The sequence below is a fragment of the Tauraco erythrolophus genome, chromosome Z, assembly GCF_009769465.1.
Source record: "Tauraco erythrolophus isolate bTauEry1 chromosome Z, bTauEry1.pri, whole genome shotgun sequence".
Classification (NCBI taxonomy): Eukaryota; Metazoa; Chordata; class Aves; order Musophagiformes; family Musophagidae; genus Tauraco; species Tauraco erythrolophus.
The window spans coordinates 29,875,975-29,903,765 of record NC_141496.1 but is presented as its reverse complement, the minus strand read 5'-3'; the positions used below and the strand labels follow the sequence as shown (position 1 = coordinate 29,903,765).

Here is a 27,791-nt window from a genome sequence, read left to right as displayed (position 1 = left end):
TAGCTTCTCTTATCAAGTTACTCTGTTTCCTTCATAGCTTCTGTCTTTAGGGAAAGGCAAAACAACTGAAACAGTACTAAGCACACAGAGAACAGCAGCCCACTTTTATCACTTCAGAATTTAATTATATACAGCAAGTTATTAAAAATAAGCATTTCCTCAGTAGAAAGTTTCGTATGCTACCATTTAATTTTAATTAGTTTGTCTCAAGTACAAGTCTGGAGGCACCAACTAACGAAAGGTAAACTTACCCTTCGAGCACATTTACTGCAACAGGTTTCACCACACTTACTTACCTATTCACATTACATCTTACGTTCTCACAGGAAAGTCTGCGTCAGCTACGCTTAGCATAATCATCCAGGAAAATAAAAGTTTGCACATACCTATGCTATGGAATGTCAGAAGCCACGGCTTCACCTACTACAGCCGTAAGAAACAGTACCTGGACTAATAAAGTATTTAATTTGCCAACACAAAAATGAATTACGTTCCACAAAGTTTCTAATGAGGGAAGCATCTAATCAAAGGAAGATTTCGTGATGGAAAAAAAACCACATTAAAACTACACTAAACCAAAACCTCATGTTTTAAGTGCTGTAACATCTCACATTCATCTCATCGTCTCCCTCCTCCATCCACTATTAGATGACATGATCTTACAAATTAAAGCTGAGACTCTTCTCTTTTCCTAACAGTTCCTCTCATTTCTGGGGTGAGAAACATTTTCAGGCTGGAAGGAATTCACCGAGTCCCTCACAAAAAGTAGAAGATTAGCAATGTTATGGCTTTTTTCTCAGCATCCAGGGCCTGTTTATGACTTCTGGATCTTGTGACCAACCTGTGCCTCCTACCCTGGCTTGTATCCAGTCTTACCGTGTAGAGCAGGAAAAAAATTCAAATCATATACTGCTTCCATTCTAAAGATATTTCAACATTATTCTGCAGGTACTTTCTGTAATAAAATAAAAAAAAACCCACCTGCGTTCAAACTTAGCAATTGAACTTTAAAGTACTTCCAAAAATAAAATTTCCCAGTATCACCCAATGCATACTTGCAAGTCATTTTATTTTCAGCGATAAAACCCCCAAAACTTATGCTTATTTTTAAAAGGGGAAACAAGCTCTACTGTCATTTTCCTTCCGCTCCTGCCCACCTCCTGTGTGTCTCGCTGCAGGAGTATTTTACTGCCCTGTGTTGGCACTTGGACTGAAGGCTGTGCCGGTCCCGTGCCGGTGCCCGCTCCTGCGGAGCGACCGCGGCCTGCGCCTGCCGCCGGCAGCTCCCGAGAGGCGAGCGGGGCGCCGCGGCTCCAGCCCGCACCCGGGCCCGCCGCCGACTCGGGCGCACCCGACCGGCTCCTCCCCGGCCTGGCTCTCCGGAACGTCACGCCGGGCAGCCGGCAGGCTCGGTGCGGGGGCAGGGGGCGGTAGGGACCCCTGGGCCGGGCGGCGGTGGCGGCGACGCCGCCTTCCCCAGCCGCCCAGTCGGGCTGAAGCCGCGCCCGCCGCACTCCCCCGAAAAAGATTTTCCTCCCGGGAAGGTGAGAGGCGGGCGGCAGCGGCGCGGAGGCCGGGGGCCCGGCGGCGGGGATGTGCTGGTGCCCGCGGCGGAGGGAGGGGGCGCGGGCAGCTGGCGCCGGGCACCGCAGCGGCTGCCTGCCAGGCTCCCTGCAGTCAGGTGGCGGCTTCCCCGGCCGTGCCAGCGCCTCCCGCGGAGCCTCCCGGCCCCCTCCACCAGGCCCCTCCGCCGGCGCCGGGAACCTCGGCCCGATCCTCCGGAGCGGGCAGGAGACAGGCGAGCGGAGCTGACAGCCTTCGGCCAGCCGCGAAGCGGGGAGGGGGCGTGGGTGCAGAGGGGAAGCAAGAGGCCGCAGGGCGCGGGCTGTGGGGCGGGGGAGAGGCGGCTTACCTTGCTGAGCACCCCGCAGAGCTCAACAGGCGGCCCGAGCTCGGTCTCGGGGTCCTCCTCGGAGCCGGAGGAATTCCAGCTCTGGTTGTCCGACATGGAGACCCGAGCCGCAGCCACCGCCGAGCAGGGAAGAGCTGAAGCGGCCCCCGCCCGCAGCAGCCTCAGCCTCCTCCTGCCGAAGGGACGGGGAGCGGCGGGCTCTACCTGAGCGGCACCGTTCCGCTTCCGCGGGTGCCACCAGCGCCGCCCGCCCCTGCCAGCGACTGGCCGGCGCCCCGGCAGGCAGCCTCGGGCTTCTCCTTCAGCGCGGCTCCGCAGCCCCCGCCCGCGGCCGGAGCCACAACATAGAAGTGATGAGGGGAGGAGGAGCGAGCAAGCACCCGCCTGCCACTCAGGCCGCAGCCGCCGCCGCCATCTTACGCGAGGCGGGTGCGCTTGGGCCGCTGTTTACCAGCTCCGCCCCACGTCCTCTGTCCCGGCTGACGGGAGTCGTAGTCTTCCCCTGCACAGCGGGAAGCGCGGCCACCGTTGCCTCTTGGGAAAGGTAGTTCCTGGTGCCGACTGGCGCGGCGCGGCATGCTGGGAGGTGTAGTCAGCCGCGGCGGCCGTCCGCGCCTGGCCGACATCTTGGCTTCGTCGTTTCTGTGGCGCTGCCGGCGGGTCTCGCCTCCGTACCCCCGAGGAGGTGGGCAGCTGCGCTCCCGCCGGGCGAGGGCAGGCGTGCTGCTTGGGGCGATGCTTGCTTTATTTGGTGTGGGGTGAGGGAGCGCTCCTTCCCCCGTGAGGCGAAGCGTCTCTCCGGCCCTGGTTGCTTTCCAGTGCGAGGGATGTGTGTGAGAGAGAGTGTGGCCTTGACTTCCCCGCCTCAAACCGGTGAGCGCCGAAGCTTTCCCTCAACAAAAATGGCGGCCGCGGAAGCCGCAGGAAGGGGCGGGAGGGGCTGCCGGCTCCCGGGTGAGGCGTGAGGGGAGGGCTGGCCGTCCCGCCGCGGGGAGCGGCTCTCTGCCGCCCGCGCGGGGTTGGCGGAGCTCCCCGGGGCGAGGAGGCTGCGGAGGCTCGCGCCCTACGCGCGGCGGCCGTCGCGCTTTCGGCCCCAGGAGCCCGCTCCTTCCTGGCGCCCCCCCCGCTTTCGTTCCGCTTCACCGGCTGCTCCCGGAGGCGTTTGGTGAGCAGAGCGGGAAGTGGCGGTCGGCAGTCTGCTTCAGCTGTGAGGTAGTGGTGTCCTGTCTTTTATTCCTCTACTATTTTCACGGTTTAAGGAACGAAACTTTTTCTTTATTTTTCTTAAGACTTTTGTCTGACATATGCATCCGTGCCGATATTTAGAGGTGGAGATATTACACCAGATATTTTCTGATACTTACAGAAAAGAAAAACAAACAAAAAAAAGACAGTTGAACGTGTCACTTCACAATTTATGAACAGATGTAGTGGGGTGGGAAGGCCTTAAGGCTTTTCCTGGCTCATCTCCATTCTCGTGATTATTGGGAAAAAAAAAAAAAAGAAGTGTTAAATAATGTTGGTTGAGAAAACTTCAGTTTTGGAACACACACTTATGCAAGAGCAATGCTGTACAATTCTGTTTGCTCTGACTTCCTCCTTATGACAAATCGTTTTGTAATTTTTCCATGCTGCTTGAAAGTTTCCATTGAGAGTTTATTATTTTTTAAAAAGAGCTCTTAGCATTGACACAGCTATTTATATGCACTCACCATATATGTAGCAGCTGAAAATTAGATAATATTAGTACCAACTCAAAGTCTCTGTTATAAAGATATTTACAATGAATGCAGCAGCACTGAGAGTGAATGATAAAGCAGCATTATTGTCCTAAACAATTAGAAATAAAGAACAGTCACAGACATCTTAGTATGTGTGTAATCTCTGGACAGCACAGAAAATTTTTAATATGAGTCTGCTGTAGGTGCTATTTTAGACAATTTTGTAATGTATAAAATGTTGTTGAGGAGCGGTGTTCTTTGATTCACTATCTGTTTGGAAAGAAACCAAGCAAGATATTTTTTCTTAGTGTCTGTTGCAACGTACTGCATCTGTTAAGCAGAGTGGCTGAGTTTTGTATGTATTGATACCTATGAGAATAATTTGTAGTTCTTCTCCGCAGTGTGTTGATGAAGTTAAGTGATATCACCTGTAAAGCCAACCGTGTTTTCCCCATTAAACTCTGAATGAAATTCTTTATCTATCCTAATGGAGAGCAGGACATGAGAGACATGTCCGAGCAAATCCTTTTGACAGTGACATGTACTACGTAGGCATGCGCTGTCATACTTTCAGTCTAGGACTATTCATTTAGTTCCAGAAGTAGCGCTATGGGTAGATATTCTTTCAGGTTGTTTAACAAACATACTTATCCTTATTAGAGAGAATATTTGTTTAGTTATTAATTCTAGCTAATATTTTGTAACCAAACTTTAAATGAATAAGTGCTGGATTTCAAAAGGTTTACCTTTTCAAGTTTTAATATCATGGTTTGCTTTCAGTGCAAACTAATAGATTTTTTTACATCTGCCACATCTTCTTAATATGTCTTATTTTTCCATAACGTCACCAGCTTGTGTTCTTTCAGAAGGTGTACTGGAGTTGTGACTACCTTGTGTAAATTAACTCTTCTTTTTAGTGTTGTGACCATCTTTTTCATATATAACTTGCAGTTTATTCCTCTTAGTGAGATCAGGCCATGTCTGTATTAGTAAGAATGTGGTGCAGTGGGAGTAGATTTGTAAAGCAAAGATTAAGTTCTGAGAACCTTTTCATATATATTTTTGGAAGTGTTTCTTCATACTGGCACTAGTCTGCTCCCATGGTGGGCACCCACATTAGCAATTGTACTGTGTCAGATGTGCTTGGAACATCTGGACTACTTCTGGTGTAGTTTTTACTGATGAATGTTGTTAATAATAGTTCAGTTCCTTCATTATTTTCTTTATGGATTAAACTGCTAAAAATTTGTTTTCAGTAATCCGGAAGTGCTAGGAAAACTTGGTTAGAAACTTGAAATAAATAAGGTCTTTAAAAATACTGAGTAGAGACACAAGAAGATACCAAAATTCTTTGCCCTTTGAATAAACTTCAAAGTTTTAAAGACTTGAGTTTTTTTCAACAGAGAAGCTGAAAGCAGGATTTACAACAGAATTGTACTGCATCTTGCCTGTGGAAAATTAATAGGGGATGAGTGTTCCACTTGTTCCACTTGCATCACTCTTCACATAAGCAAAGAGTTACTCAAACAGTTTGTTGAATGGCGTAAAATACATATTTTGACATTTAATTTTGCGCGTTGTCAGAAGCAGTCTCTTTTTACTTTGCAGTGTAAATTATTTACTTTTTAAAAGGATTGAATTGCCTGTAATTTGTTGTATCTTAAAGCCAGTGAGTTCAGAAAAGACATAATTCTAGGGCTTTGATTTTTGAAGGCTAATTCTAGATGCTTGTGTGAGATCTATGTTTTTTGTAAAATGCTGAGTTTTACATGTTCTTTGTTTGATGATCTATGTTTTTTTTAAATGCTTTAAAAATAGTGCTTTTTCCTGTGTTGGCTTGGGCACTTGGAATTTTCACTTCTGTGAATTCTGGCTCGATTTTCTGTTCAGTATTAATTTATCACGTACCTTAGCTTATTACATTTATAAAAATACTTTCATCTTAGAAGATTCTGTTTTCTAGGGAACTAGATTTTATTCAATATTGAGAGAGAAAGAATAGTGAAACTAGCAGTTTTGAATGCACTAGTAGGGAACCCAGTTGTTAACACTGTATATTAAATGCTGATAACACTGCTGTGCAGTTCCTCGTGCTGGTTCTTTTCTTATAAATCACTACAGGATTAAAACTGACAGGGGTCCTCTTCTCGGGGCTATTCGGAAACCAGGACTCTAGTAAATATCAAACCCCCTGTGGCTGAAAAGAATTGAGCAGATAGTTCAGAAAGACAGTCTGACGTGCTTGCTTGCACATGTCTGTCTTAGGTGGTTTACCCTGCTGAGAAGGAGAGAAGTTAGAGCAGGTGATACTTAAATTGTTATTGGAGAAACATCTTTTTACAAGGAAGTGAGAGGGATCATTATAATCATATTCTATTAATAAAGATTATTATTTATGATGTCTTCCGAAGATGAAAGATCAGGTAAATAATGCTGTGTTTATCTCCATCTTGTTGAGAATTACTCTTGAATCAGTTTGCTTGGCTTGTGTATTCTGCATTCACTCTTCAATTCTTTATTCTTCAAGTATTTTTCAATGCTTGGCAGAAGTAGTGAAATTATCAAGTATTTAATGCTTATTTGTGAAGTACAGTCTTTGGCACAAGTGATTTTCAGTTCTGCCCAAGAGTATCTCCATTCACTTACAGTGCAGTTTAACTTAAGCTTTCCACATCTCTTGTCAAAACAATTTTCATTAGTTTTTTTTTGTTTATTTTGGGTTTTTTTTGGTGTTTTACTTGTTTGTTTGGTTTTTTTTAAGGGACTTGATTTCTTATCCTTTGATTCAATATGTATGCAGTTTATGTAGCTTTCTACATGACTTTTTTGAGGTATATTTTATATTTTACATTTATATAAATGAAAGTTTTTGCAAATAGGTGAACATGAATTGTCTGAGATCTGGAACAGTAACTGCTCATTAGTTTATGGGTTTTGGTAGAGGCTTACAACACTAAGCTTAGTTCTGTCTCAGTACAAGAGAAAGTGATTGTGAAGAATGATTATTAGCCACTTTTTTTTTGTAGCATTCTCACTAGGGAAACACGCCTATCTAGATTGCTTATTTTCATTCATTTTGCCTGCCTTGGTTTATGAGGTTTTTGGTTGGCTTAAGTGTGTGTTATGGTGAGATGGTAGCGCAGCAAAGTTTTATGACAAGTATATTTTTTGAAGTAACTGAACTTTCCTCTTTTATAGTCTTAAAGCACTGAATTACCCTTTTACTGAAGATGTATTAAAGCTGAATATTTCATATTTGACTCTGAGGACCTTATGAGCACTTACAGAATGTTCTATGAGTTTCATGTTATTCACAGCTGTCCTCTACATGGATGTAGATGATGGCTGTGAATAATAATTACTTTAATAATAATTTTATGGAATAATTATTTTAACAATTACTAAATATTTAAATTGATTAATATAAAATATTAAATATTTACATTAATAAAATTATAATTATGAGAATTGAATGTTAAGATAATTAATAATAAAAATAATTACATATAAAAATTTAGCTATTTGAATTATTTAATATTTATGGAATAATTATTTTAATAATTATTTTATGGAAGAAATTTTTCCATCCCACACTTGCACTGAGTGCTTGGGACTTTAGTAGTATTTGATAATGGGTCATTTGTAAAGTTTTCATAAGAAAAAGAAAAGACTGGGGATCTCATCTGTATATATATTGATATTTGAAAGGAAGCTTTTTCTTTCTCTTCTCTTTAATGTGGTATAGTACTAACTTCAGAGACATTTATCTTTTCAACACAGTGATCAGTACTACACCACACTTGATTTTAGCCAAAAGCCTGAGAAGTGATCCTTTGTGGTCAAAACTGGATGAAGTACTTTCAGTGCTTTTACAGAACTCCAATTAACATCTTGACCTTGTCCTTGAAGTTAAGGATAATGCTGATTTTCTTCTGATGCAGCCTATGTAATGACAGAATTCCTGAAGCTATAGCTTCATCTGTTCTCTGTATGTGAAGTTAACTGTTATAATTTTGTTTTGTTCTTGCTAAAGTAAGAACAGAGGGGTTTAAATAAAGGAATCTCTAAAACATTTTAATTGGAGGAAAACAAGTTTATTTTGGGCTCATACTACAAAAAAATGAGATGTCAGATTTTGGTGAAATGTTATTGAAGGCTTTTATGAGTTTTACAGAAATCAGAGAAACTATTTAATTTAGATCCTTGTTCTAGCCACCCAAAAAATAAAAATTAAAAAATCATGTAGAAAGGAGTCTTTAGTAATTGTGTTTTTATTTGCAACGTCGGTATTTTTTTTTACATGCTGTGGAGACTTACTCAAGGCAATTGGGATGTAAAATATGATCCTTTACATCTGTAATATATGTCTTGATTCCTAGACTTTAGATTTTGAGCTCTGGGGGAAGTAGGCAGTTGTATATTGTAGTAACTTCTTTGCATCTCACTATTGGTTTGAGCATCTGTGATAGCAAAGATGTCGGAGTTTGATTTTCTTTATGAAGACTGGTACACAATCAAATGCATCAAATCATAATTCAGCATGTAAAGAAATTCTTTTTCACACTTTTCCATACTGGTGTCATTTTCCAATCCTAATATTTCTTCGCAACAGGTAGTTAATGCTATCATTAAAAGGCAAGCTGTTAACAACCTGCGTAATAACAGTATGTCCACTGAACTGAATATTCTTAGAAATATTTCTTGTCTTTCTTATGTATCATTTCATTACATGAAAATAATAGTATGAAGACATTTAAGTTTTCACAGAACACACAGGTTTTCTGTTGCTGGAATTGGAGGATTTTTACTGAAGACAGGCTGGAGGAGTGGCACAGGATCAAATACAAGCCATTTCCTTCAGGTTAGTTCATTCCACTGCTTAAAAAAATGCTAAATTTGAATAAAGGTAGAGGCAATTAAATTGAAATAAGTTACTGCAATTTCAACTTCTTGATACTTTCATATACTATATAACCCTGTCTGACTGGTTCAGTTGAGTTTCTGTGCCTGCTCCTAGGAGAGCTTATTTGGGTTTTATTAGTGGTTGTCTTTCACTTGTAAGCATCCCAGGTTACTGACAAAACTTCCTACACAGTGATGCTATTCTGCAGTTCCTCACCGCGTTTTTGTTTTGCGTTAACTGTTGGCATTCACTGCCAAAGTTTTCCGGTTTACAAGTCCTTCCAGTAGCAACTGGAAAGTTTCCTCCTCCACTTATAGATGATTCTGCTGCTCCTTCCCCCCATTCCCAAGTCACAGGGCTAATACAGTAGTATTTAATTGTAGACTGTCTTCACAGACTTGTCTCATTTCACATTTCCCTACTTACTCAGTGTGATGCTGAGAGAAATTTAACATGTTCTATTGGAGGGAACAGCTCAGTCTTGCAGCAGCTTCTTGAAGTGACAACATGCCAAAAATATGTCACTCTGCCTAGACTGTTCTGAGTTAGTGAAGGCTCTAAACCTTTACCCACTTTTTCCAAGTTGTTTTAGCAAAAATTTTATAGGATTGTGTCACCACAAGCTAAATGTTTTCTCTAGGTCAATTTTCCTTTAAAACAGTTACTGATTGTCCTTACCAGTTTCTACACTGATATTTTGTTGACATTTTGGGTAGTATTTCAAACTGTGCTTCTGCATTTCCTTTAAATATTTCATTTTCATTTTGTCTATACCAGATGATCCGCTGGTTTTATCTGACAATGCTATATCTGTTGTCATATTGTAGCTTTTATGGTTCACTCCAGATGCTAAATATTTTACATATATTTTTCAGGCCTGTTAATCTGAAACCAAGATTATCTTCTGGTTCTGTTCAGGTTAAGCAGCTGAAAATTGTATCAATTGTTATTCGTTTTTACCCTTCTGTACACCTTTAAGCTTTGTTGGAGAACAAATGTTACATACTCAAATAAATATTTTCTTCTTAATTCCAACTAAGGTATTATTTGTTTATCATCTGGTGCTAGCAATGTATTTTGTTCCATACAAGAAGCTGAAAAGATAAAACACGTCAGGAGACGTCCATTTATGAGGCTTTTTAAAGACAGTTACTTTTTCCATTGCTCATATGATAATGGTATATATCACTGGTTATATAACAGTGTGATAGAGAAGGCTTTTGACTGACAAGAATTGTGTTTAAAGCCTCTGCTATAAAACAGCCTTTAAGAGTGATCTAATGAGGAGGGGGAAAGATTTGTATATGCTAGGTATAAAGATACTTTCAGGAGTAAGAAACAGCTAAGAAATGTTGCAAAGACTGGAGTAGGAAATGGACGCAATCTTGTGCTCATTCTGGCTTCTTGAAGGGAAAGAGTAATAAAAGAACTATGGGGAATAGTGGAGGGGCATTTACCTTAAGGATAGTATTTATTGGGAATTGTGCCTGTTACTTTCCAGACTAAGTATCAGTTACTTACCAGATTGCCGCTAACAATAGAATTATTGTGGAGCTAATTGATATGAGGGGTGCTTATGAGCTTGAGATGAAACTTGGAATGTTTTGTGGGATGCAGTGCTTTTTCCTGTGATTGAAGGCTGGCAAACCTGTTCTGGTAAATGTGTATGTTAACTGTAAGAGATTGTCCTACTGTAAGTGAAAAATTTATCAAAATGTTCATCATCGTGGTCTTTTATTTGATAGATGCACATAAGAACTATGAAGTCACTCCTGTTGCTAGTTGCCATTGTAGTAGCCCAAGTGCTACTGAAGGATCAAGAGAAGAGTTCTGGTCTCTACATCACCTTTTGTTCTTTTAAATACAACAAGATGGAGATAAACACAGCATTATTTGCCTGATCTTTCATCTTCGGAAGACATCATAAATAATAATCTTGATTAATAGAATATGATTAAATATTTTTGTCATTTTTTTTTTAAAGATGGCTTTCTTTAATATCTTGACTTCAGTTTGCTAGTATGTTTCAGGAGAAGATCTTATACAAACATTGCCACCATTAATTTTAAAAAATCACCTGTATTGCTCTTTAATAGCAAAAATTAATCTCTAAATGCAAAAATACATAATGGCCTTCTTCAATTTGGTTGCTAATGAGGCCCGCTTAAGTCCTGGTATGGGAAGGTGGCATTTAAAGAAAAGATGTAATGCTCTAGATTTGTGTAATTTGTGGTGGTTTAATAGAGCTTTTGTATGTGCCTGAAAGGGTGTGGCTTCTCCAAACAGGAGGGGCTCCTGTCATGGGAACAGCTTGAAGAGGAAGTTTAGGAGTGAATGTGCATCCTGTGTGAGAGTAAAGTGGAAGTGATTTATGAGTCAGCAACTTGGGGTAGTAAGAAATTATTTCTCTATGCTTTTCCAGTAATAAATATATATTGAGTAATTTATGCCAGTATCACTTGGATTCTACTTGTTTTAACCTGGCAAAAATAAGACCATGGGTTCATACTACAGCAGGTAAAATTTGCTTTCTTTAGTTTTTTAAGATTAATTCAATAACTAGACAGTTTACCATGTAATTAGACCCCATCAAAAGATTCAGCTATTTACTTTCATAAGCAACAAGGGAAGATGTTAGAAGCCCACGTATCAGAAGTCCTTCCATGTATAAGAAATTACTGATGACAATAAGTGAGTGGAAAAGGCTTGTTACATTCTATTAGTTGAATACCATGACTCTACAAATCAGTGGGAAAAAAAAAAAAGCATGAATTTTACCCTGCATTAAAGAATAGGGTTTTATTTAAAACTTTTAATTGAAGCTATCTGCTTCTAAAAGATGAGCTTTAACACAAAGAAAAGTTTTGAATTTGAACTAGAGATTACTGGGAAAGATTCTGTGGCTTGTCTCAAGCAGGAATGAGGACTAAATGAACAATGGTCTTCTGCAATTTAAAAATCATTCCATTTCTCCTCTTTTAATGTAATAATCTAGAGAGCATTATTTTATATTTAAGGCAGTATTGTTTCATCTGACAAGATAACATATAGGTATAAATCTCATGAGCATGTGTAAGGTACTAACCTTTACCTGAAGTTGGTAGTGCTCATTAATTTCTACAAGGAAACTTTTTAGAGAGTATGTTTTTAAGTTAATAAAAAAGCAAAATCTTGCTGTCTCCAAACCCTGATAGAGTTACAGGTGGCTTTACAGGGCAGGTCAGCCACTTTACAGGAATACAAGTCTTCGTATTTGTGGTAAGTGTGGTGTTTTCTGAATAAGTATAAAATGCTTATTAAATAAATACATCAGAAGAATTCCATTTTTTTTTTTGTATTGTTCAGCTGGAACTTAGAAAGAAATATATGATTTCAATTCTTTTTTTCAGGTATTAAATCTTAAAAGAGCTACTCTTTTTTAAGAAGTACTATGGACAACATGGAAAAGATCGGTAGCAGCTCTTGTACTGATGGAGTTCTACTTAGAATGGGCCTCAATGATAACAAAGCTGGAATGCAAGGCTTGGATAAAGAGAAAATCAATAAAATCATCATGGAAGCTACCAAGGTTGGTTTGATTACTCTTTTCCTGGTGCTTTACCTGTTGTCTAGTATCATAAGGCCCTCTTCTTTCCTTCCCCAAATTTTGTCGCTCACATGTAAATGGAGGACAGCTTCTAAGAAAAAACAGCTGTGTGGCAAGGGAAGGGAGGAACTGTAGCTTAGGGTACCAGAGGGTACTGTTGGATTCATCCACAGGGACACAGAGGAACACAACTGAGTACGTCCTTAGGTGCTCCCTTTTTGCCTGAAGCGGTACATAAATACCCAGAGAGAATTGTGAAGGTTTCAGCTTTCTTAGGCATCTTGTTTTCCCCTTTTCCATCTCTTTTGCCTGCCCCATCATTAATCAGCCAAGCAGACCTACCTCTATTGGTCACCTTCCTGAAACTCATTAATTTAATGTAGTCAGGTTTTTCTAGTACTTTCAGTGGGATTTCTTTGTGCTTACTGTGTATCTTCTTGATTGTCTTCTGAGTATTAAAGAGAGGTGGCCAGTAGTGTGCAACTTTGTGCCAAAGATCCACGGAGGACCTCACAAATCTACAAAGCATTGAAATTTTAGTCTTCTTACTTGTTACTGGAGAATCTTCATATAGAACTATATGGAGATAACACTTTATTTGAGCAACTCCGGGTTTTCTTACTTGTCCTTGCACAAATGTACATTTCATTTAATGTCAATATGGCACTAGGTTGTGTGCTTTATATTTTGCTCGTGAATTCTGTGCTGATTACTCTTGCTCTGTGGTAAACTGCAGAGTCAGAGGCGGAGCAAGCAGAAAACACACTACTAACAGCTCTTATTTGGCACTCCTTATTTCACTTGCGTTTTCACTTTGATGGTACTTTTTATGCTGTCAAGCCCCTTATTGATTACATGTTTCATCTACTTGTTCTGTTCAGTTTTTCCTGAAAACTTAGTGCTTTTTCTGACATATCCCTAATAATGATATTTGGATAAATTATTGCATCAGAGCAGTTACTGTTTCATTTCCTGGTATGAAATAGAATGAATTGTAAAATAGGCTTTTGAAACTGATATACAGGCACCCATGTATTAGAATATATTTATGTCAAAAAAAGCAAGAGGATATAAATACCAGATATAGCTCAAGAAATCTGAAAAGAAGCATTGATTCTTAAGCTTTTCTTTAGTCTTCAGAATCACACCTAAAAACACTACCCACAATTGTATTACAACTGTGAGATACTGCAAGAGATGTAAAAAAACCCTACAGCTTAATAACAGTCCTCTTAAGTATTGGATTGCTTCCCACACTAACATTTTGGTATTTCTTTCAGTAAGTCCCAACAAGTCATATTTGATTGCAGAGGGAAGAAAAGATGAAATGCATGTCTGATATTGAGAGAAAATACACCCTAATTTCTTCTAATTAGTGATTTTTTTTCTAAGCAATAAGACATGACGCATTACAGTCTTGCCATTCATCCTTTTAATCATTATTATAAAAGTGCATATTTTTGCTTTTTATAAAAACGCCTGATTCTTATTTAACTATGGCTAAATTCTTGGCATCAGTGGCAGTTTGGTAGGCGGAGGGTTTTAGCTAAAAATTTGTTAATTTATGCAGGTTTTATCAAGTGGTTCAATAAAAGACATTACCTCTTCCTGAAAATGCCATTTCTTTTGTAAGCTAAGCAGATGTTGCAAGAAAAATATTTTATTTCTGATTTTGAGTTTTCCTCTTTTCTGTTTCATTCCATGCCTTCTTTTCTTTGTTACGAGTCAGGAAAGGAAGTAACATTATATGCTCTCTACATGATGGTTGTTTTTTTTTATGTTTTCATTACATCTCCTTATATTTATTCCTGTTCTTGAAGGAGCAATTACGTATTGGAGAGCAAGAGGGCTTTTTTATACCCATTTACTTTTCATCATTCTATTCTGAATAGCTTCTAATTCTGCAGTGTCCTTCAAAATTAAATGTTCGACGAAATACTCAACATTATAATTAGATTTGACTTCTACAATGTCATCATTTATTTCCATGTAGATTAAACTATATGGAAGTCTGGCAAAATGCTTAAATCATTTATTTTTAGGTTTTTATACTCCTTACCTTGGAGGTATTGCAAAGAATAGTTTGATTTTTATTTACTATTTTGAAATTGCTGTTGTCAAAGTGCTAGAACAAGTAAATATACTGAGTACACGGTTACTGTATTTTACATTTTCTGTAGATCAAATATGAGTGTTTATAGGAAAGGACAAATAAAAACCTTAGTGTTTTCGCAACTTTCTTCCAGGGTTCTAGATTTTATGAAAATGAACTTAAAAAAGATCAACAAGTTAACCAACGCATTGAAAAAATGATGCAGCTAAAAGAGAAAATTACAACGCAACAGCTCTTGAAAGCACAGCTGCAGGTACTAATCTTGTAAAGACTTTCTAGTGTAAATGGGGAATAATAAACGTTTTAATGTGTGCTTATCACCAGCATTTAATGCAATAAACTAGAAAAATGTTAAATACCATTTTGACATTAGTTGTACGAGTAAAAGTGCACAATATTTTGATGATGTAATCTTAATAAAAAATTACTGGAAGAATAAATTTTAAAATCACTCAAAAAAATTCTCTAAATGAGTAAAATGAATCAAAGTAATTCCTCTTCTAAGTCTGATCAGTTTAAAGAGATGTCATTATGGTGTATGTAAAAGTTTTGTTAAATATCTTGTTAATAAGTATCATTCCAGTTTTGAATTTCCTTTCTGTTTTTATAATACATGTATATTTGTGTTTGGTGGCCTGCAATGGCATGAGGGAAATCACAGTTGTCAGCAATTCTGGATATAATTTATTCCTTATTTTTGCTAATGAATCAAAAAATCGCCATGGTAAGCAGTCACAAGAAATACAAGTGGTCTGAACTAGAAAGATGAAGAGGTGAGTTCGCTTCTCAAATGCTAATGGTAAATAATAGTATCTAAAGAATTACTGTGTATGAAAGGTTGTGAAAGAAAACAAAGGCACCAAGGTTGCACATTAAACATTCTTAGGCACAACAGAATTAAAGTTCCTTGTAAAAGCTTAATTCCTTTCCTTGTTCACTTATACTGTGATTCAGTCTTTAATTACGTGGTTGCTTGCTATTTTTCCTTAACAGGATTCCTGCTTCATTCAGTTCCTAGTGCAACCAGTGTTCACTGAGTGGGCAATTATTCGATATTTACTGTTGTCCTCATTGCTCAATGGGTAGCCCCAAGCTTTTTGTTGTACAGCAGTCTAATCCATCTCTGAATGCAGAATAACTGACTTCCTCCTAGACTTTTCTACGTTGTACGCCACGTAGTGTGAATTCTTTGAATTATTCTTGCAATACGGCAGCAAAATGTTTTTGTTTTGTAGATGAGGAGCTGAAGCACATGAAGATTAAACATATCGGTTAGTTTCGAATGCCATTGTGAGGATTACAGGTCCCAAGCTTTGGTGTGCAATCTTTTTTTGTTCACTGCAGATTTGCAGTGAACATCTGTAAATTAGATGCCAGTGTCTCAAATGTGTGCCCAGAAAAGCTTGCAATTACTGAGTACCTCTGAAAAGTTTATTATAAACCTGTATGCCTCAACTGTTTTTAGTTAATCTTTAACATGGTTCAGTTATGTATCTGCTTGTCTGGTCTTTTTTTTTTTTTTTCAGTTGTCTGGGGTAGCTTTTAAGTCATTTAATTATTAAAAAATACTTCCATTTCCATCCTTCCTTCACCACAGAACTTTTCATTTTACAGAGAACAGTCTTTCTTACAAAATTAATGACATGAATGACACAGATCCTATAAAATTAGCATATGGTTATGTAATTAAAAAATATATAGTGCATATAGTGAAAGCCAGTAAATTTGAATTGCTTTGACTATCCTCATGCTGTTCTTTTTCTGAACTTGATTCTTTGATCTTGCAACGTAATGTTATTTTATTTTAATGTTTTGTATGAAAATTGCTTTCTGTAGAAGAAAAAAGAATCTTCAAAAATGAGATAAATTCTTTCATGTGGGTCTTACTGGGACCTGAAATTCAAACCTCAGGTTTGAAATCTTTTTGCCACTTGCTCAAATAGCCGTCATCTTTATTACCAGTGGAGTAACTGTTAAGTTAGCTGCCATATTGCATGAAAACTGTCGTTAGAGGGGGATAACATGCACACCTTTTTGCTGGCTAATTTCTGATTTGCTGCTATAAAAACATCTCAGAATCTTGGATTTTGGTTCCATCCTCTGTATGCAGATAAACTCTAGTTCATGATTATTGTTGCCCTCATTTCTGCATCACAAGTTCTGACCCTTTTGCTCTCTCCTCTCCTCTCTTTTAATTTATCCTATCTTGAATTTTCCTTTTCTTGTCCCATGTCTCCATATTACCATCAGTTCTCTCTTTCCAAACCAGTGCTTGTCTATGCCTACAGTCTCCACTGAAGTCCCCAATCTTGTGGGGAGTCTTGTCTGTCTGTTTGATATCCTAATGCCTCCCCCTTCTTCTGTCACCTGCCAGCTACTCTTCCCCAGGCCATTATCTCCACCTTTAACTTTGAAAGTCTTATTTGTCCCATTTGCTTTTCTTAGTATGTGCTGTGTGTTGTTTAATCGGCTTCTCTAAGTCTTCAGATATGGTTATAGTCAGCTCTCATTATCTTATTTTCTTCTTTATTGTTGTTGTCTGTCAAATTCTTTAACTCTTCTTTTTCATACCATGAGAGAATTTGTTCTCCTAAGATTTCTAAGTGGGAAGTACCCTAGAATTACAAAGTATCCATGTATCTTCTGCTATGAATGCTGCAGGTTCTCATCTGCAAATCAAGGCTTGTATGTAGGATGGTTAGAGGCTCGAATATGTCTTCCTAAGCTGGCAGTTGATGTAAATGCTGTAATGTAAAAACAAACACACCAAAAAATCCACACTTACTGGATTTGTTGGACAAAATCCTGGTTACATATTGGAAACAGTAATGTAAATAAGATACAGAATCTGCAATGTAGTGCTGTCTTTCTCACCACTAAAGTGTGTGTATGCCAAGGAATTTGTGAGAGTATTTCTCATATTTTTACAGTTTTCCTTAGAAGGCCTTCTTTGCAGAAGGGCACTTACAACCATTGATTTTGCAGATATTGGAGATTAGAAAACACTTGTAAATCTTCTTAAAACTGCCTTTTTGGTGCACAGATATTTCTTTGGTTTTTTGTTTGATTGTTTTGTTCTTTTTTTTAAAATAATCTGAAATCTGAAAGGCAGTTTGACATTTTTGTAATGAATGTCATTGTCATCTTTTAAGGGAAATTATATACTGTACAGTATCATGTAATTCTTAATTTTTGAAAATTTTTCTGTAACAGATTTAGATTATCCTCACAGCCTAAAATTGAATTGCTTAAAATTCAGCAATAGTTAATACTTTTAAAAGTATCCAGCTGCTACCAGATTTGCAAACTGCTGTACTGATGTTTGCTCTTTTTATAAATGTGAGTTTTATCCCAGATGTTTATTCTGTAAATAGTTATTATTGTCTTAAAATGGTATCACTGTTTACTATCTCTTCACCTTGTCAGATGCTTTTACAAATATGGAAGAGGTTTGAATAATCTTTTCTGTATTACTTTGACAAAGCAATTTAAGACAGAGAACTTGTGGTTTGCATCATGGGATAAGAAAGAATGAGAGGTTACTCTTCAAATTGTCTAAAAGTCACTGTATGCAAAATTAAACTTCTAATTACAATTTGTATTTTTTAGGGTTTTTTTCATCTAGAATAGAAATAAAAAAAACTTCATATCTCTCTTTATCTTCAAAGGAAAATTGAAGGTTCCCAGAATTCTATGGATACATCTGTGTGTGTTTTGTTTTGGCATATTATTTATATCAGTTGCTTTTGCTGAAGAGTTATCTTTTTATATTTCTGATCAGTTTAATGTAATATTCCTTCATTCTTTAGATGCATGTGTTAGATAATCAGTAAGTAGCTTGTTAGAAATACGTTTGGGGAGAAAATGCAAAAAGAATTTTGTTATAAATGTGATAAATACAGAAGTTATGTAACTAGAGCAATTAACAGTATTAATTAATTAAGCAATTTGAATTTGAGAGTAACCTGAAAATTATCTGTAAAATAGAGTTTAAAATAAGGATGCTTTTCGTGATTATAGTGTTGACTTGAACCCCTGCTGCATTAATAGTGTAATGAAAATAATGTGAATTCCTCACTTTTTTTTCCTGGTTATTGTTTGAATGGCTTTCCCCTTGTGCTTTTGCTTTGTCTAAACCAGTTTTCTCGGCCTCAGGGAGCATACTGTGCTCATTTGTATGGAATAACCTAGTTTGAGGCCCCATTCTAGCCTTTCATCCCTCAAATCAACTTGGAACAAAACAGAGAAAGGACATTGTAAATCATTACTCAGCAATTTAGTTAGAACACTCATAGCCACTTCGCCTTGGTGGAGTCTTCAGCTCCAAAGATGGGTTTTTTGATAAGGTTTTTATGTTTTTTATTAAGCAGCTTTGTTGAGGGGGAAAAAAGAGAGAAACTGTCTTCAAGTAACCATGCAAATTGCATGTAAACATTTCTCTCCGGGACTATAAACCCATTGTCGTCAATCCTGATATTTCTGTCATGGTGCCTTGATGTCATGAATGTATTTGTGTATCCTTGTGCTTGCAAGCAAAGTGAAACTTCCATTCCTTTTCACTACTTGCATTTCTTGAGTTCCATTATGCCTATTTGTTGGGGTTTCTTTTAGCAGTAGCAAACTTTTGTTGTATAAATAGAGGTTAGCATAGTCATTAGTGTGGTTAGATAACAGTGGTTAGATAGCACTTCCTTTTTTTTTTTAATATATTTGTTCTTTTGCGTCTGGAATGGTATGTGGTACTGCCAACATAGTAATCTTAAATCAGTAGACTGTCAAATAATGCACTCATGCTTTCTGGTCCGTACTTCACAGTTGAAAAATATTTCAGAAACAAGCACGCTATCTGCAAGTCTTTTGGTAAAAGAATGCAGGCAAATTAAGCACAGTTAAAGTATTTCATGGAGAGGTCATGGAGAGAAGTGGATGAAGCAGGAGTACTGCTCAGTCTGCTAGCAAACGATACATCTTTAACTCTTGGAGTGAAACACACTTCCAATGGACTTTTCTTCAAAGGTTACCTGGCAATTTTTATGTCAATCTAGTCTTGTATGATGGATTCCTGTAACAAATGTTGAGGAATTTTATTAAAGGATTAACAGTAGCTTACTTAGCAGTAAATGAAACTGTTTGTTTGAGACCTTATTTCTGACAAGAAAGATTAATCTACCCTGTGAGCTGTCAGTCTACTCTTCACCTATCTAGGCCAGTTTTCTGAAGTGTGGTAGCTTAATTTGGGAGTGTTGGAAATTCTATAGTAGCATGTTTTTCAGATTTTTTTTTTTAATAACCTGTATCACAGTAGCTAAAGCTGCAGAGTCAATGGTTTTACAAAATTTCTGTCTGAATCAGAAGATGTATCTTTTTTTTTTTTCACAGAAGTGGGGTTTTGTTGTTTGTTGGTCAGGGGGTTTTATTCATTGAGTTTTGGGGATTTTTTTTATGCCATTTTCTGCAGCAGTGTTTCCTCTGAGAGAAAATTTCATCAGAAACTTGGTTCTGTTTTTTTTTACTGGTGCTATTTTGGTGGAGTTTGGGTTTTGTTTTTTTTAACTATACGCCAGATGTATTTGAGTTTTTAGGATCATCTGTACTTTTGCACTTCTGCCAGGTTAGTAGTTTTTCAATTATTGGTTTATTCTATTCAGGTGGACAAACTTGTAATAGAACTGGAACAGAGCCGTAACCTTAAGAATACGATTGTACACATTGACATGGATGCCTTCTATGCGGCTGTGGAAATGAGAGACAATCCAGAGCTGAAGGAAAAGCCAATAGCAGTGGGATCAATGAGTATGTTGGTAAGGCCAAATGTCAAGCTAATACAGAAATCAGTTATATGAATTGATTGAGTGCACCCTCAGCAAGTTTGCAGATGACGCTAGATTGGGAGGTAGTGTTGATCTGCCTGAGGGTCAGGAGGCTCTACAGATGGACCTGGACAGACTGGATCCTAGTCATTTCATACACAGCCTCTACAGAGGCTAACTGTATGAAATTCAACAAGACCAAGTGCCGGGTCCTGCACTTGGGCCACAACAACCCCCTGCAGCGTTACAGGCTTGGGGAAGTGTGGCTGTAAAGCTGCACAGCAGAGAAGGACCTGGGGGTGCTGATCGACAGCCAATTGAACATGAGCCAGCAGTGTGCCCAAGCAGCCAAGAAAGCCAACAGAATCCTGGCATGTATCAGAAACAGTGTGGCCAGCAGGAGCAGGGAAGTGATTGTCCCCCTATACTCAGCACTGGTGAGGCCACACCTTGAGTACTGTGTCCAGTTTTGGGCCCCTCGCTTCAAGAAGGACATTGAGGTGCTGGAGTGTGTCAGAGAAGGGCAACAAAACTAGTGAAGGGTTTAGAGAACTTGTCCTATGAGGAGCGGCTGAGGGAGCTGGGACTGTTTAGTCTGCAGAAGAGGAGGCTTGGGGGGACCTTATTGCTCTCTACAATTACCTGAAAGGAAGTTTTAGGGAGATGGGGGTCGGTCTCTTTCCCACGTTATGAATGACAGGATGAGAGGGAATGGCCTCAAGTTGCTCCAGGGGAAATTTGGGTTAGATATCAGGAAGAACTTCTTTACAGAGAGGGTTGTGAAGTATTGGAACAGGCTGCCCAGGGAGGTGGTGTAGTCCCCATCCCTGGACGTGTTTAAAAACCATGTGGATTTGGTGTTGAGCAATATGGTTTAGGGACCCTGACAGTGCAGGGTGAATGGTTGGACTCGATGATCTTGAAGGTCTCTTCCAACCAGACAATTCTATGATTCTATGAATCTAAAGCCTAATAAACCATACAATAATGACATAATGACAGTGTTACATAGAGCACTTTCGTAAGTGTGGAAAAAATAACAAAAATAATAGAGGAAACATCTGTTCTTAGACTAGACCATGTAACCTGGATTTTATTTTTCACTAAAAAGTGTACTGATGAAAGTTTATAGGCTGTAAACAGACTGAAAGGCAGGAGGGTGGGAAATGCGTATAAACTCTCAGGCTTGTCAGTCTTTTCTGCATGGAGATATGTGATTAGAACTTGATTATTAACACTGAACTTCAAGAAAAATTTGATTACTGAACACTAAACTTATTTAATCTCTCCTAAGTCCACCTCAAATTACCATGCTAGGAGATTTGGTGTACGTGCAGCCATGCCTGGATTTATTGCTAAAAAGCTATGCCCACATCTAACTATAGTACCATTAAACTTTGAAAAATACGGCAAAGTAAGTAAAGAGGTAAGTCTGAAAGTGCTCTCTAAACAAAAGTCAATGTTCTTGGTTTTAGACTCTATCGATACATCAGTTGTAGATAATGTGAAAAGTGGTAGTTAAAATATTAAATTCTTCAGTGATATGGCTTTGAACATAGGTTGAAAGAAACAGTGGTGCTTTTGGGCAATGAGATGAAAAAGCATTATGTTCACTCATCTTGCCATTTTGATGAAGTCAGTATTGATGCAGATAGAGATTTTCAAAATCGTGTAGTGAGCTAGTGATACCACTTGAGCCTTGTTATTCTTAAAACTTCAAAACCATGGAGCATAATGTAATTACTAGGAAGCTGCAAGTACATAGGAAACATGGAGAAAATAATTTCATGCAATGCGTACGCATAATTTTGAGTGCTGATTACTGGACAGAAGCAAAGAGCATTAGTGAGTTCTAAATGCAGATTCATTTGTTTTAAAAGAAGGGACTTGAAAGCGCAAAAAAATGAGGGAGAAAAAAAATCACAGTTTGCTTTAATGGAAGTAATTTTACATAGTGCCAGGAGAAATACTTAGGATACCCAAAATCCTGTTTTTAAAAAAAAAAAAAAAAAAAAAGATATTTTGTAGGTCTTAATTCAAACTAATGCGTGGCACAAGTCTCCTGCCTACAACAAAATTATGCTAGGATTTATTTATTTATTTTTATGGAGCCTTAATCTCTCTGCATAAATAAAGTAAGCTAATTACTAATTTTGATCTTATTTGATTTTTCTCACTTCTGTTGTAAAAAAGTGTGTATAAATATGTGTATCTCAGAATGGGTTTGAACTTGTTAAGGATCTTGGATTTCATGATATGAATTTCATTTGTTGTTTTATCGGGTAAAGTATTAAAGGTTTGGGTTGATTCAGGTTTTTAGTTATGCTTTTCTCTTGGGATTTAGACTGAAAATATTTAAATTTATTTCATTTTGTCAATAAAGTTGAGCTCTGAATCCTATCTTTAATCAGTTTCAGAAGGATGAAGTGCATGTGAAACAAATATTGTGATACCTAAGAATTTGACCAAAACTGATAGAGAAAACATGACACAGTCAGATTTTCCTTCTTGTTTAAAAAAAAAAAAAAAAGAGGGAGGGAAAAGAGGGGAAAAAGGTAGAGATTTTTTTTTGACCATTTAATTTATTATGTTGTCTTTTGGGAAGGTGCATTTACCACTAAAGATTCTTCTAATGAGTTTTGCCTGTGGCATTAACCAGTGCTCTAAAACATTGGCTATAACTTTAGTTTGAATATAATTTAAAACCTAGGTGTTTTTTGTTTGTTTGTTTTAACCTTCGCATATGTGATATCTGACACCCAGTGCGAAGGTGCATCAGCTCATGTGCTGTGCTGAGTTCCCAGGCCCCCAGAGTTCTGTTCAGTGATTACTGCACTGTCTGTGAACCTAGTGCCTGTGAAGTCCTTTACACACTGATCTTCATGAGCTCTGTAGTAAAATACACTGCTCAAAATCTGTTTACTTCTCACTTATTATTGGTATCTTGCTACTTGTGAGAATCAGTACTATAATTTTCCAGTATCAATAAATAATTTGTTCCATAAATATCTTTAATATCGATTGGTCACCTTGAAGTTTCAGAGTACACTTGTTCACCTTGTAATTGTGTGTCAAGATCTGCTTTTACAGCAACAAGGCTTTAAACTTTCACTATGTCTTTATCAAGGTTAGAGAAATACTGGCCGAATATGATCCTAGTTTTATGCCTATGGGCCTAGATGAAGCCTACGTGAACATAACAGAACACTTGAGGGAAAGACTGAACTGGCCTGAAGATAAGAGAAGATTCTTTTTTAACACAGAAAACACTACAGAAAAAGGTAAGCGAATTACTCTTTTCATGCAGTCACCTGACGCTGAGGGGACAGACAGTTTCTTTTAGGGATCCTTCGCAGAGTGACGATGGCAGTAAATCGTCATTAACAATATAAGCTTTATTTTCTTAACAGGAAATTATAATTCGTGTAGCACAGACTTTATGATTAGAATAGCACAGGGTTTCTACAAGCAGAATCAATGTACAATCTCTAAGTAGTGTAATGCAGAATTTATAGTACAACTTAACTTGTAATTTCTAATCACCTTCTAACCACCCTTGCACATAGGGTCAAATCTTAATACGTGGTTTGCTGTGTCAATATAACAATCATAATCTAGACTCAAAAATCATGTAAAAGAATGTGAGTCACTCCTTCAGTCCTTGGAGGAAGCAGATGATAGTGGACGTGTCCCTGTCCGCCAGGAGGTCCCAAGTCTCACTGTCCAGCAGCAGTTCTGGCCCAAGTTCTCCCTTAGCACTTGTAACTGCTTAGTTTTACAGAACGTGCTCTGGGTGCTGTTATGCTGCCCGGATCTGTGACGGCGTCATCAACAACACCAGTTTGGCCTGATGCCTGGGACCTTCAAGGCCGGCAAGGGAGGGAATAATCATTCTGGTGCCCAGGAACCTTGAGGCCAGTAGGGAGGTGAAGAAGAATTCTGTTTGGTTTGTTTGCTCCGTGTACAGGACCTTCAAGGCCTGATAATGAGGAGAAAGGGAATGAACACGTGACCCGGTCGGTCCCAGAGAATGGCTGCTTGCCTTATGAAATAGTGTTAATTATGCTAACCACATTACCAGGGATTGGGAGCAGGGGCTACTGGTCAGATGTGCATATAACGTAAACTTCAGATAAGCCACACCCATTGAAAGTGTAGATACTTAAGTCCTTGCATAACCTCGTCCTCTCATATACTCTTTAGCTCCGATTTGTTAGTTTACAGGTGAACTTCCTGTACTACTCACCCGCGCATGTAAGGAACACTGCTGATGATTTATTTTCACTTCAGCAAAATGTGTGAAAAGCGGTACTACGCTTCCTAAACCAAATGGCGTGGTTTAGGTGTGTATTTTTCCTTTGCAATTCAACGTGATAATTTTGCAGATAAGAAGTAATAATCTTATTTCTTAAGGAGGTGTAGAATAAAGAAACTTCCTGTTGTAAAGGTTTTTTGTATTTTCCAAAGATGTTTCCTGAAATGCCATAGTGAGTCCTGTACATCAGAAACATGACAAATTGTCTGCAAAGACAGTGTGCGTAAGCTCTAGTTACATTATTATTTTACAAGACTAAAAATGTATAAAGTAATGAGCACTGCAGGAATTACAGTAATGCCTAAGATATAACTGGATTTCACTTGGCTCTAGAAGATGGAGTTGGAACCACATCCACAACTGTATACCCAATCGGGAATAATAAAAAAGGAGGAGTCATACAAATGGTTGATTGATGCACAAACCGGAACACTTATATTACCAGTATTCAAAAATTATCTAAATACCCATTAAGAAGGTAATTAAGGGTACACTACTTCTGAAAAACATTAATAGAACAGAAACAAAAAAACTGGCATAGTCTTTACAAAAGGAATATCACTAATGTGTAGTCATGTGCCCCTTCATACTTCTCTGACATTCTTTCTTCTGAAACACAAACAAGCACTCAGAATGTGAAACCATGACAGCAGAGTGAGACAAAGCTGCTAACGTTGCTTGTTCTACCATGGCTGCAGCTGAAAACAAACTCACCAGGCTGATAGTTCTAGAACCAGATATTCCAGAACTCTCATTTTTTCTGGAGAATATTGAAAAAACTTCTGTGAAATATTTATATTTCCACAGAAAAAGGGAGCATTTGGCCTTCACTCTGATATGAAACAATGCCAAAATGTTGATGTTTTTCTGCTGCTGCAGCAACAGGCCTTTAAACCTTGTTGCTTTTCTGGAAGTTACATCCAGTCTCCTACCCAATTCTTCCAATGTCAGCCAAGCTCAAATCATGTTAAGAACAAAGCAGTTATGACTCTTTTCTTCAAACAAAAAAGCACTACAATTGCTTTGGCTAAATAATTACGTATTTTTTTCCAAACAGAAAAATAGAACTGCTAATGAACTCTCTTCAGCCACTGCAGAAGGAAATCTATAAAAGTATATGTTTTATATGAATGGATTGTTTGTGTTTCTATCTAACATAGATAAAAATGATATAAATATGTCTGCCAAATATACTGAAGATGTATACTCTTCTTCACCGGTACTGTTTGAAGACAACACACCTCTGATGGATGAACACCCTGAACGAAGACACCAATCAGTGGAAAATTCTGTTGTTTTTGGAACTTCTGCAGAGGAAGTTGTGAAGGAAATTCGCTTTAGAATTGAGCAGAAAACTCAACTGACTGCTAGTGCAGGTATTCATATATGAAAAATAATAACGCTTTGTATTTTCACAATGTCTTCGACATTAATTTCAGAGGACATTAATTAAGAAATTAGCATTGTCACAGTATTTTTGTGCTGCAAAGAAATATGCTGTCTTTGCAAGCCTGCAAAGACTTGTGAGTTTCAGGTGTTTCAAGAGATGTTACAGCTATCAGACCCACTCCTGTTTGTTGAGGGATTTTTTTAATCATAGAAACAGATGTGTCATCTTTTTGCCTTTTTCCTCTTGAAATATAAGTAGTGTGGAAGAATAACCGGTGCACTCAGGACCTAATCTTAGCACTGGTGATTGTTGTTTTAGTCATTCGTGTGAATTGTTTTAATAAGCCAGTGGTCATAGTAAAATCTGTCACTGGTTGCTAAATTGCTGTTAGTTTGAATAGCAGATTCATAATATTAAGTATTTCTAACAGTTCTCCATGCTGTTCTTTGCTTGAGGCAATATCAAAATTCATTAAAAAGTTAGCTCTCAGAGAAGTAAATATGCGTTGAAGTTAATATAACTGTTCACTAGCTTTTAAATATTTACCATCCAAGGTTTATGTCTTTTGATTTCAGGCAACCTCCTGTAAATCTCAGCTGTTTTTATAATAATCTGTATTAGGTCACTAATGAAAACATGTGTCCCTAGCCACTTAATTTGGATGCCATCCGAACTGCTTTGTGAACCAGGTCAGTGAGGTGTCAGGGAGTGCTGAGCTTTATGGAGCAGATGTGGAAGGCCAGGGAAGTGTTGAATGTAAGCAGAGGTAAAGGAACAGCAAGTAAGAAGAAGCAGGATGAGACAACCCGCCCCCATGTATGTTACCTCATGAGTGTTAGCAAAATAATAATTTTGTTCTACTGGAATTTTGTCTTCCTAAGGATAAGTTACTGTTTAGAAAACACACATATCTTTTGTAAGTGCATCAGGGGTGTTAAGCCCAAAAATGAAAAATGGTTATAAGGCTAATTGAAAAAATACGGATAATCAATAATAAATAGAATTATTTCTGTCATCTTCAATAATATGTTTAATCAGTGAGAAAAAAAAATTTAGACCACTGGGGCTGTAGCACAGAATTTAATTTTTCTTGCTAAACCAATTCCCACTTTTCATTTGTAAAAACAGCACTTTGATAGAAAAGAGCAATCCCTCCTCATCCCTACAAGTGTCAGGGAAATATATATATATATTTCTAAATGACTACATAGCAGCAGTAGCCCATGAAATACTTTAATTTGGTACATTTCGTCAAAATTAATTTATTCTTTTTACTGAAATACAAGAAAGAAATACATCCTTCTCATTAAGAGTTGATTGTAACAGCTGTTGTAAGCATTTCCTTTTGCCTTACCATGCCCAGCATCAAAAAAATCATTAAATCATGTAACTAATGTTATTTTTAAACACTTGATATTTAACCTCTCATGACTGATTAGTGTATGTTGTGTTACCCTGACTGTCTTAAGATGGTAGGCACACTTTATCTGGTGCATCCGTTACATTTAATCTACCACATGTGTTTGTGTTTTCACAGGTCTATTACAAAATGGTTTTGCAGAATTGCAACAAATCTGGTTATCAGTTATAGTCATTCTTTTGCTTATGTTTAGTCTTTGTCAAATGTAGAGGCTACTCTTATGCTTTTAAATATTGGATAGTTGCAATTAAACATTGCCTTGTATTTTTTAAAAACACAGGTTTTGTTTGTTTGTTTTTAAGGAATAGCACCAAATACGATGTTAGCAAAAATGTGCAGTGATCGTAATAAACCTAATGGACAATGCAGAATTCCTCCTGAGAGACAGGCAGTGCTAGACTTCCTAAGAGATTTGCCCATTAGAAAGGTAAGAGACACCGTGACATCTAGTATGCACTGTATCGTTGTCATGGTTTGATGTGGAGGGGGGGGTGGTTCTGGTGGCAGGAGAGGGATTTTGCTCCCTGCGACCTCCCCGGTTTCGGATCCGGGTTAGGCTTAGTTCTGGCCACCAGATCAGACTGCCATCCCCCTCGGGGTTGAGCCAATAGGGCGCCTCTG

At 38.2% G+C, this 27,791-nt stretch overlaps 2 protein-coding genes across 10 annotated transcripts in view; one reads left to right on the top strand and one right to left on the bottom strand.

Annotated features, from left to right (window-relative positions):
• Positions 1–2,094, bottom strand: part of CERT1 (ceramide transporter 1) — an 83,929-nt gene extending 81,835 nt beyond the window's left edge. For both annotated transcript variants that reach the window (XM_086629201.1, XM_086629202.1), the window contains exon 1: positions 1,913–2,094. In XM_086629201.1, the coding sequence (XP_086485327.1) occupies positions 1,913–2,008 (96 nt within the window). In that variant the 5' untranslated portion in view covers positions 2,009–2,094. The remainder of the gene's footprint in view (positions 1–1,912) is intronic.
• A 429-nt stretch (positions 2,095–2,523) lies between these two features.
• POLK (DNA polymerase kappa) overlaps positions 2,524–27,791 on the top strand; it is a 36,096-nt gene continuing 10,828 nt past the window's right edge. Inside the window, exons 1-8 of one of the 8 annotated variants that reach the window (XM_086629049.1) lie at positions 2,524–2,597; positions 11,926–12,104; positions 14,369–14,488; positions 19,884–20,036; positions 21,340–21,471; positions 23,173–23,326; positions 25,521–25,736; positions 27,473–27,597. In XM_086629049.1, the coding sequence (XP_086485175.1) occupies positions 11,967–12,104; positions 14,369–14,488; positions 19,884–20,036; positions 21,340–21,471; positions 23,173–23,326; positions 25,521–25,736; positions 27,473–27,597 (1,038 nt within the window). In that variant the 5' untranslated portion in view covers positions 2,524–2,597; positions 11,926–11,966. Of the gene's footprint in view, positions 2,786–3,039; positions 3,125–10,809; positions 10,926–11,925; positions 12,105–14,368; positions 14,489–19,883; positions 20,037–21,339; positions 21,472–23,172; positions 23,327–25,520; positions 25,737–27,472; positions 27,598–27,791 lie in introns of those variants that run through there. The other 7 variants (XM_086629052.1, XM_086629048.1, XM_086629050.1 and 4 more) reach the window with 7 other exon arrangements.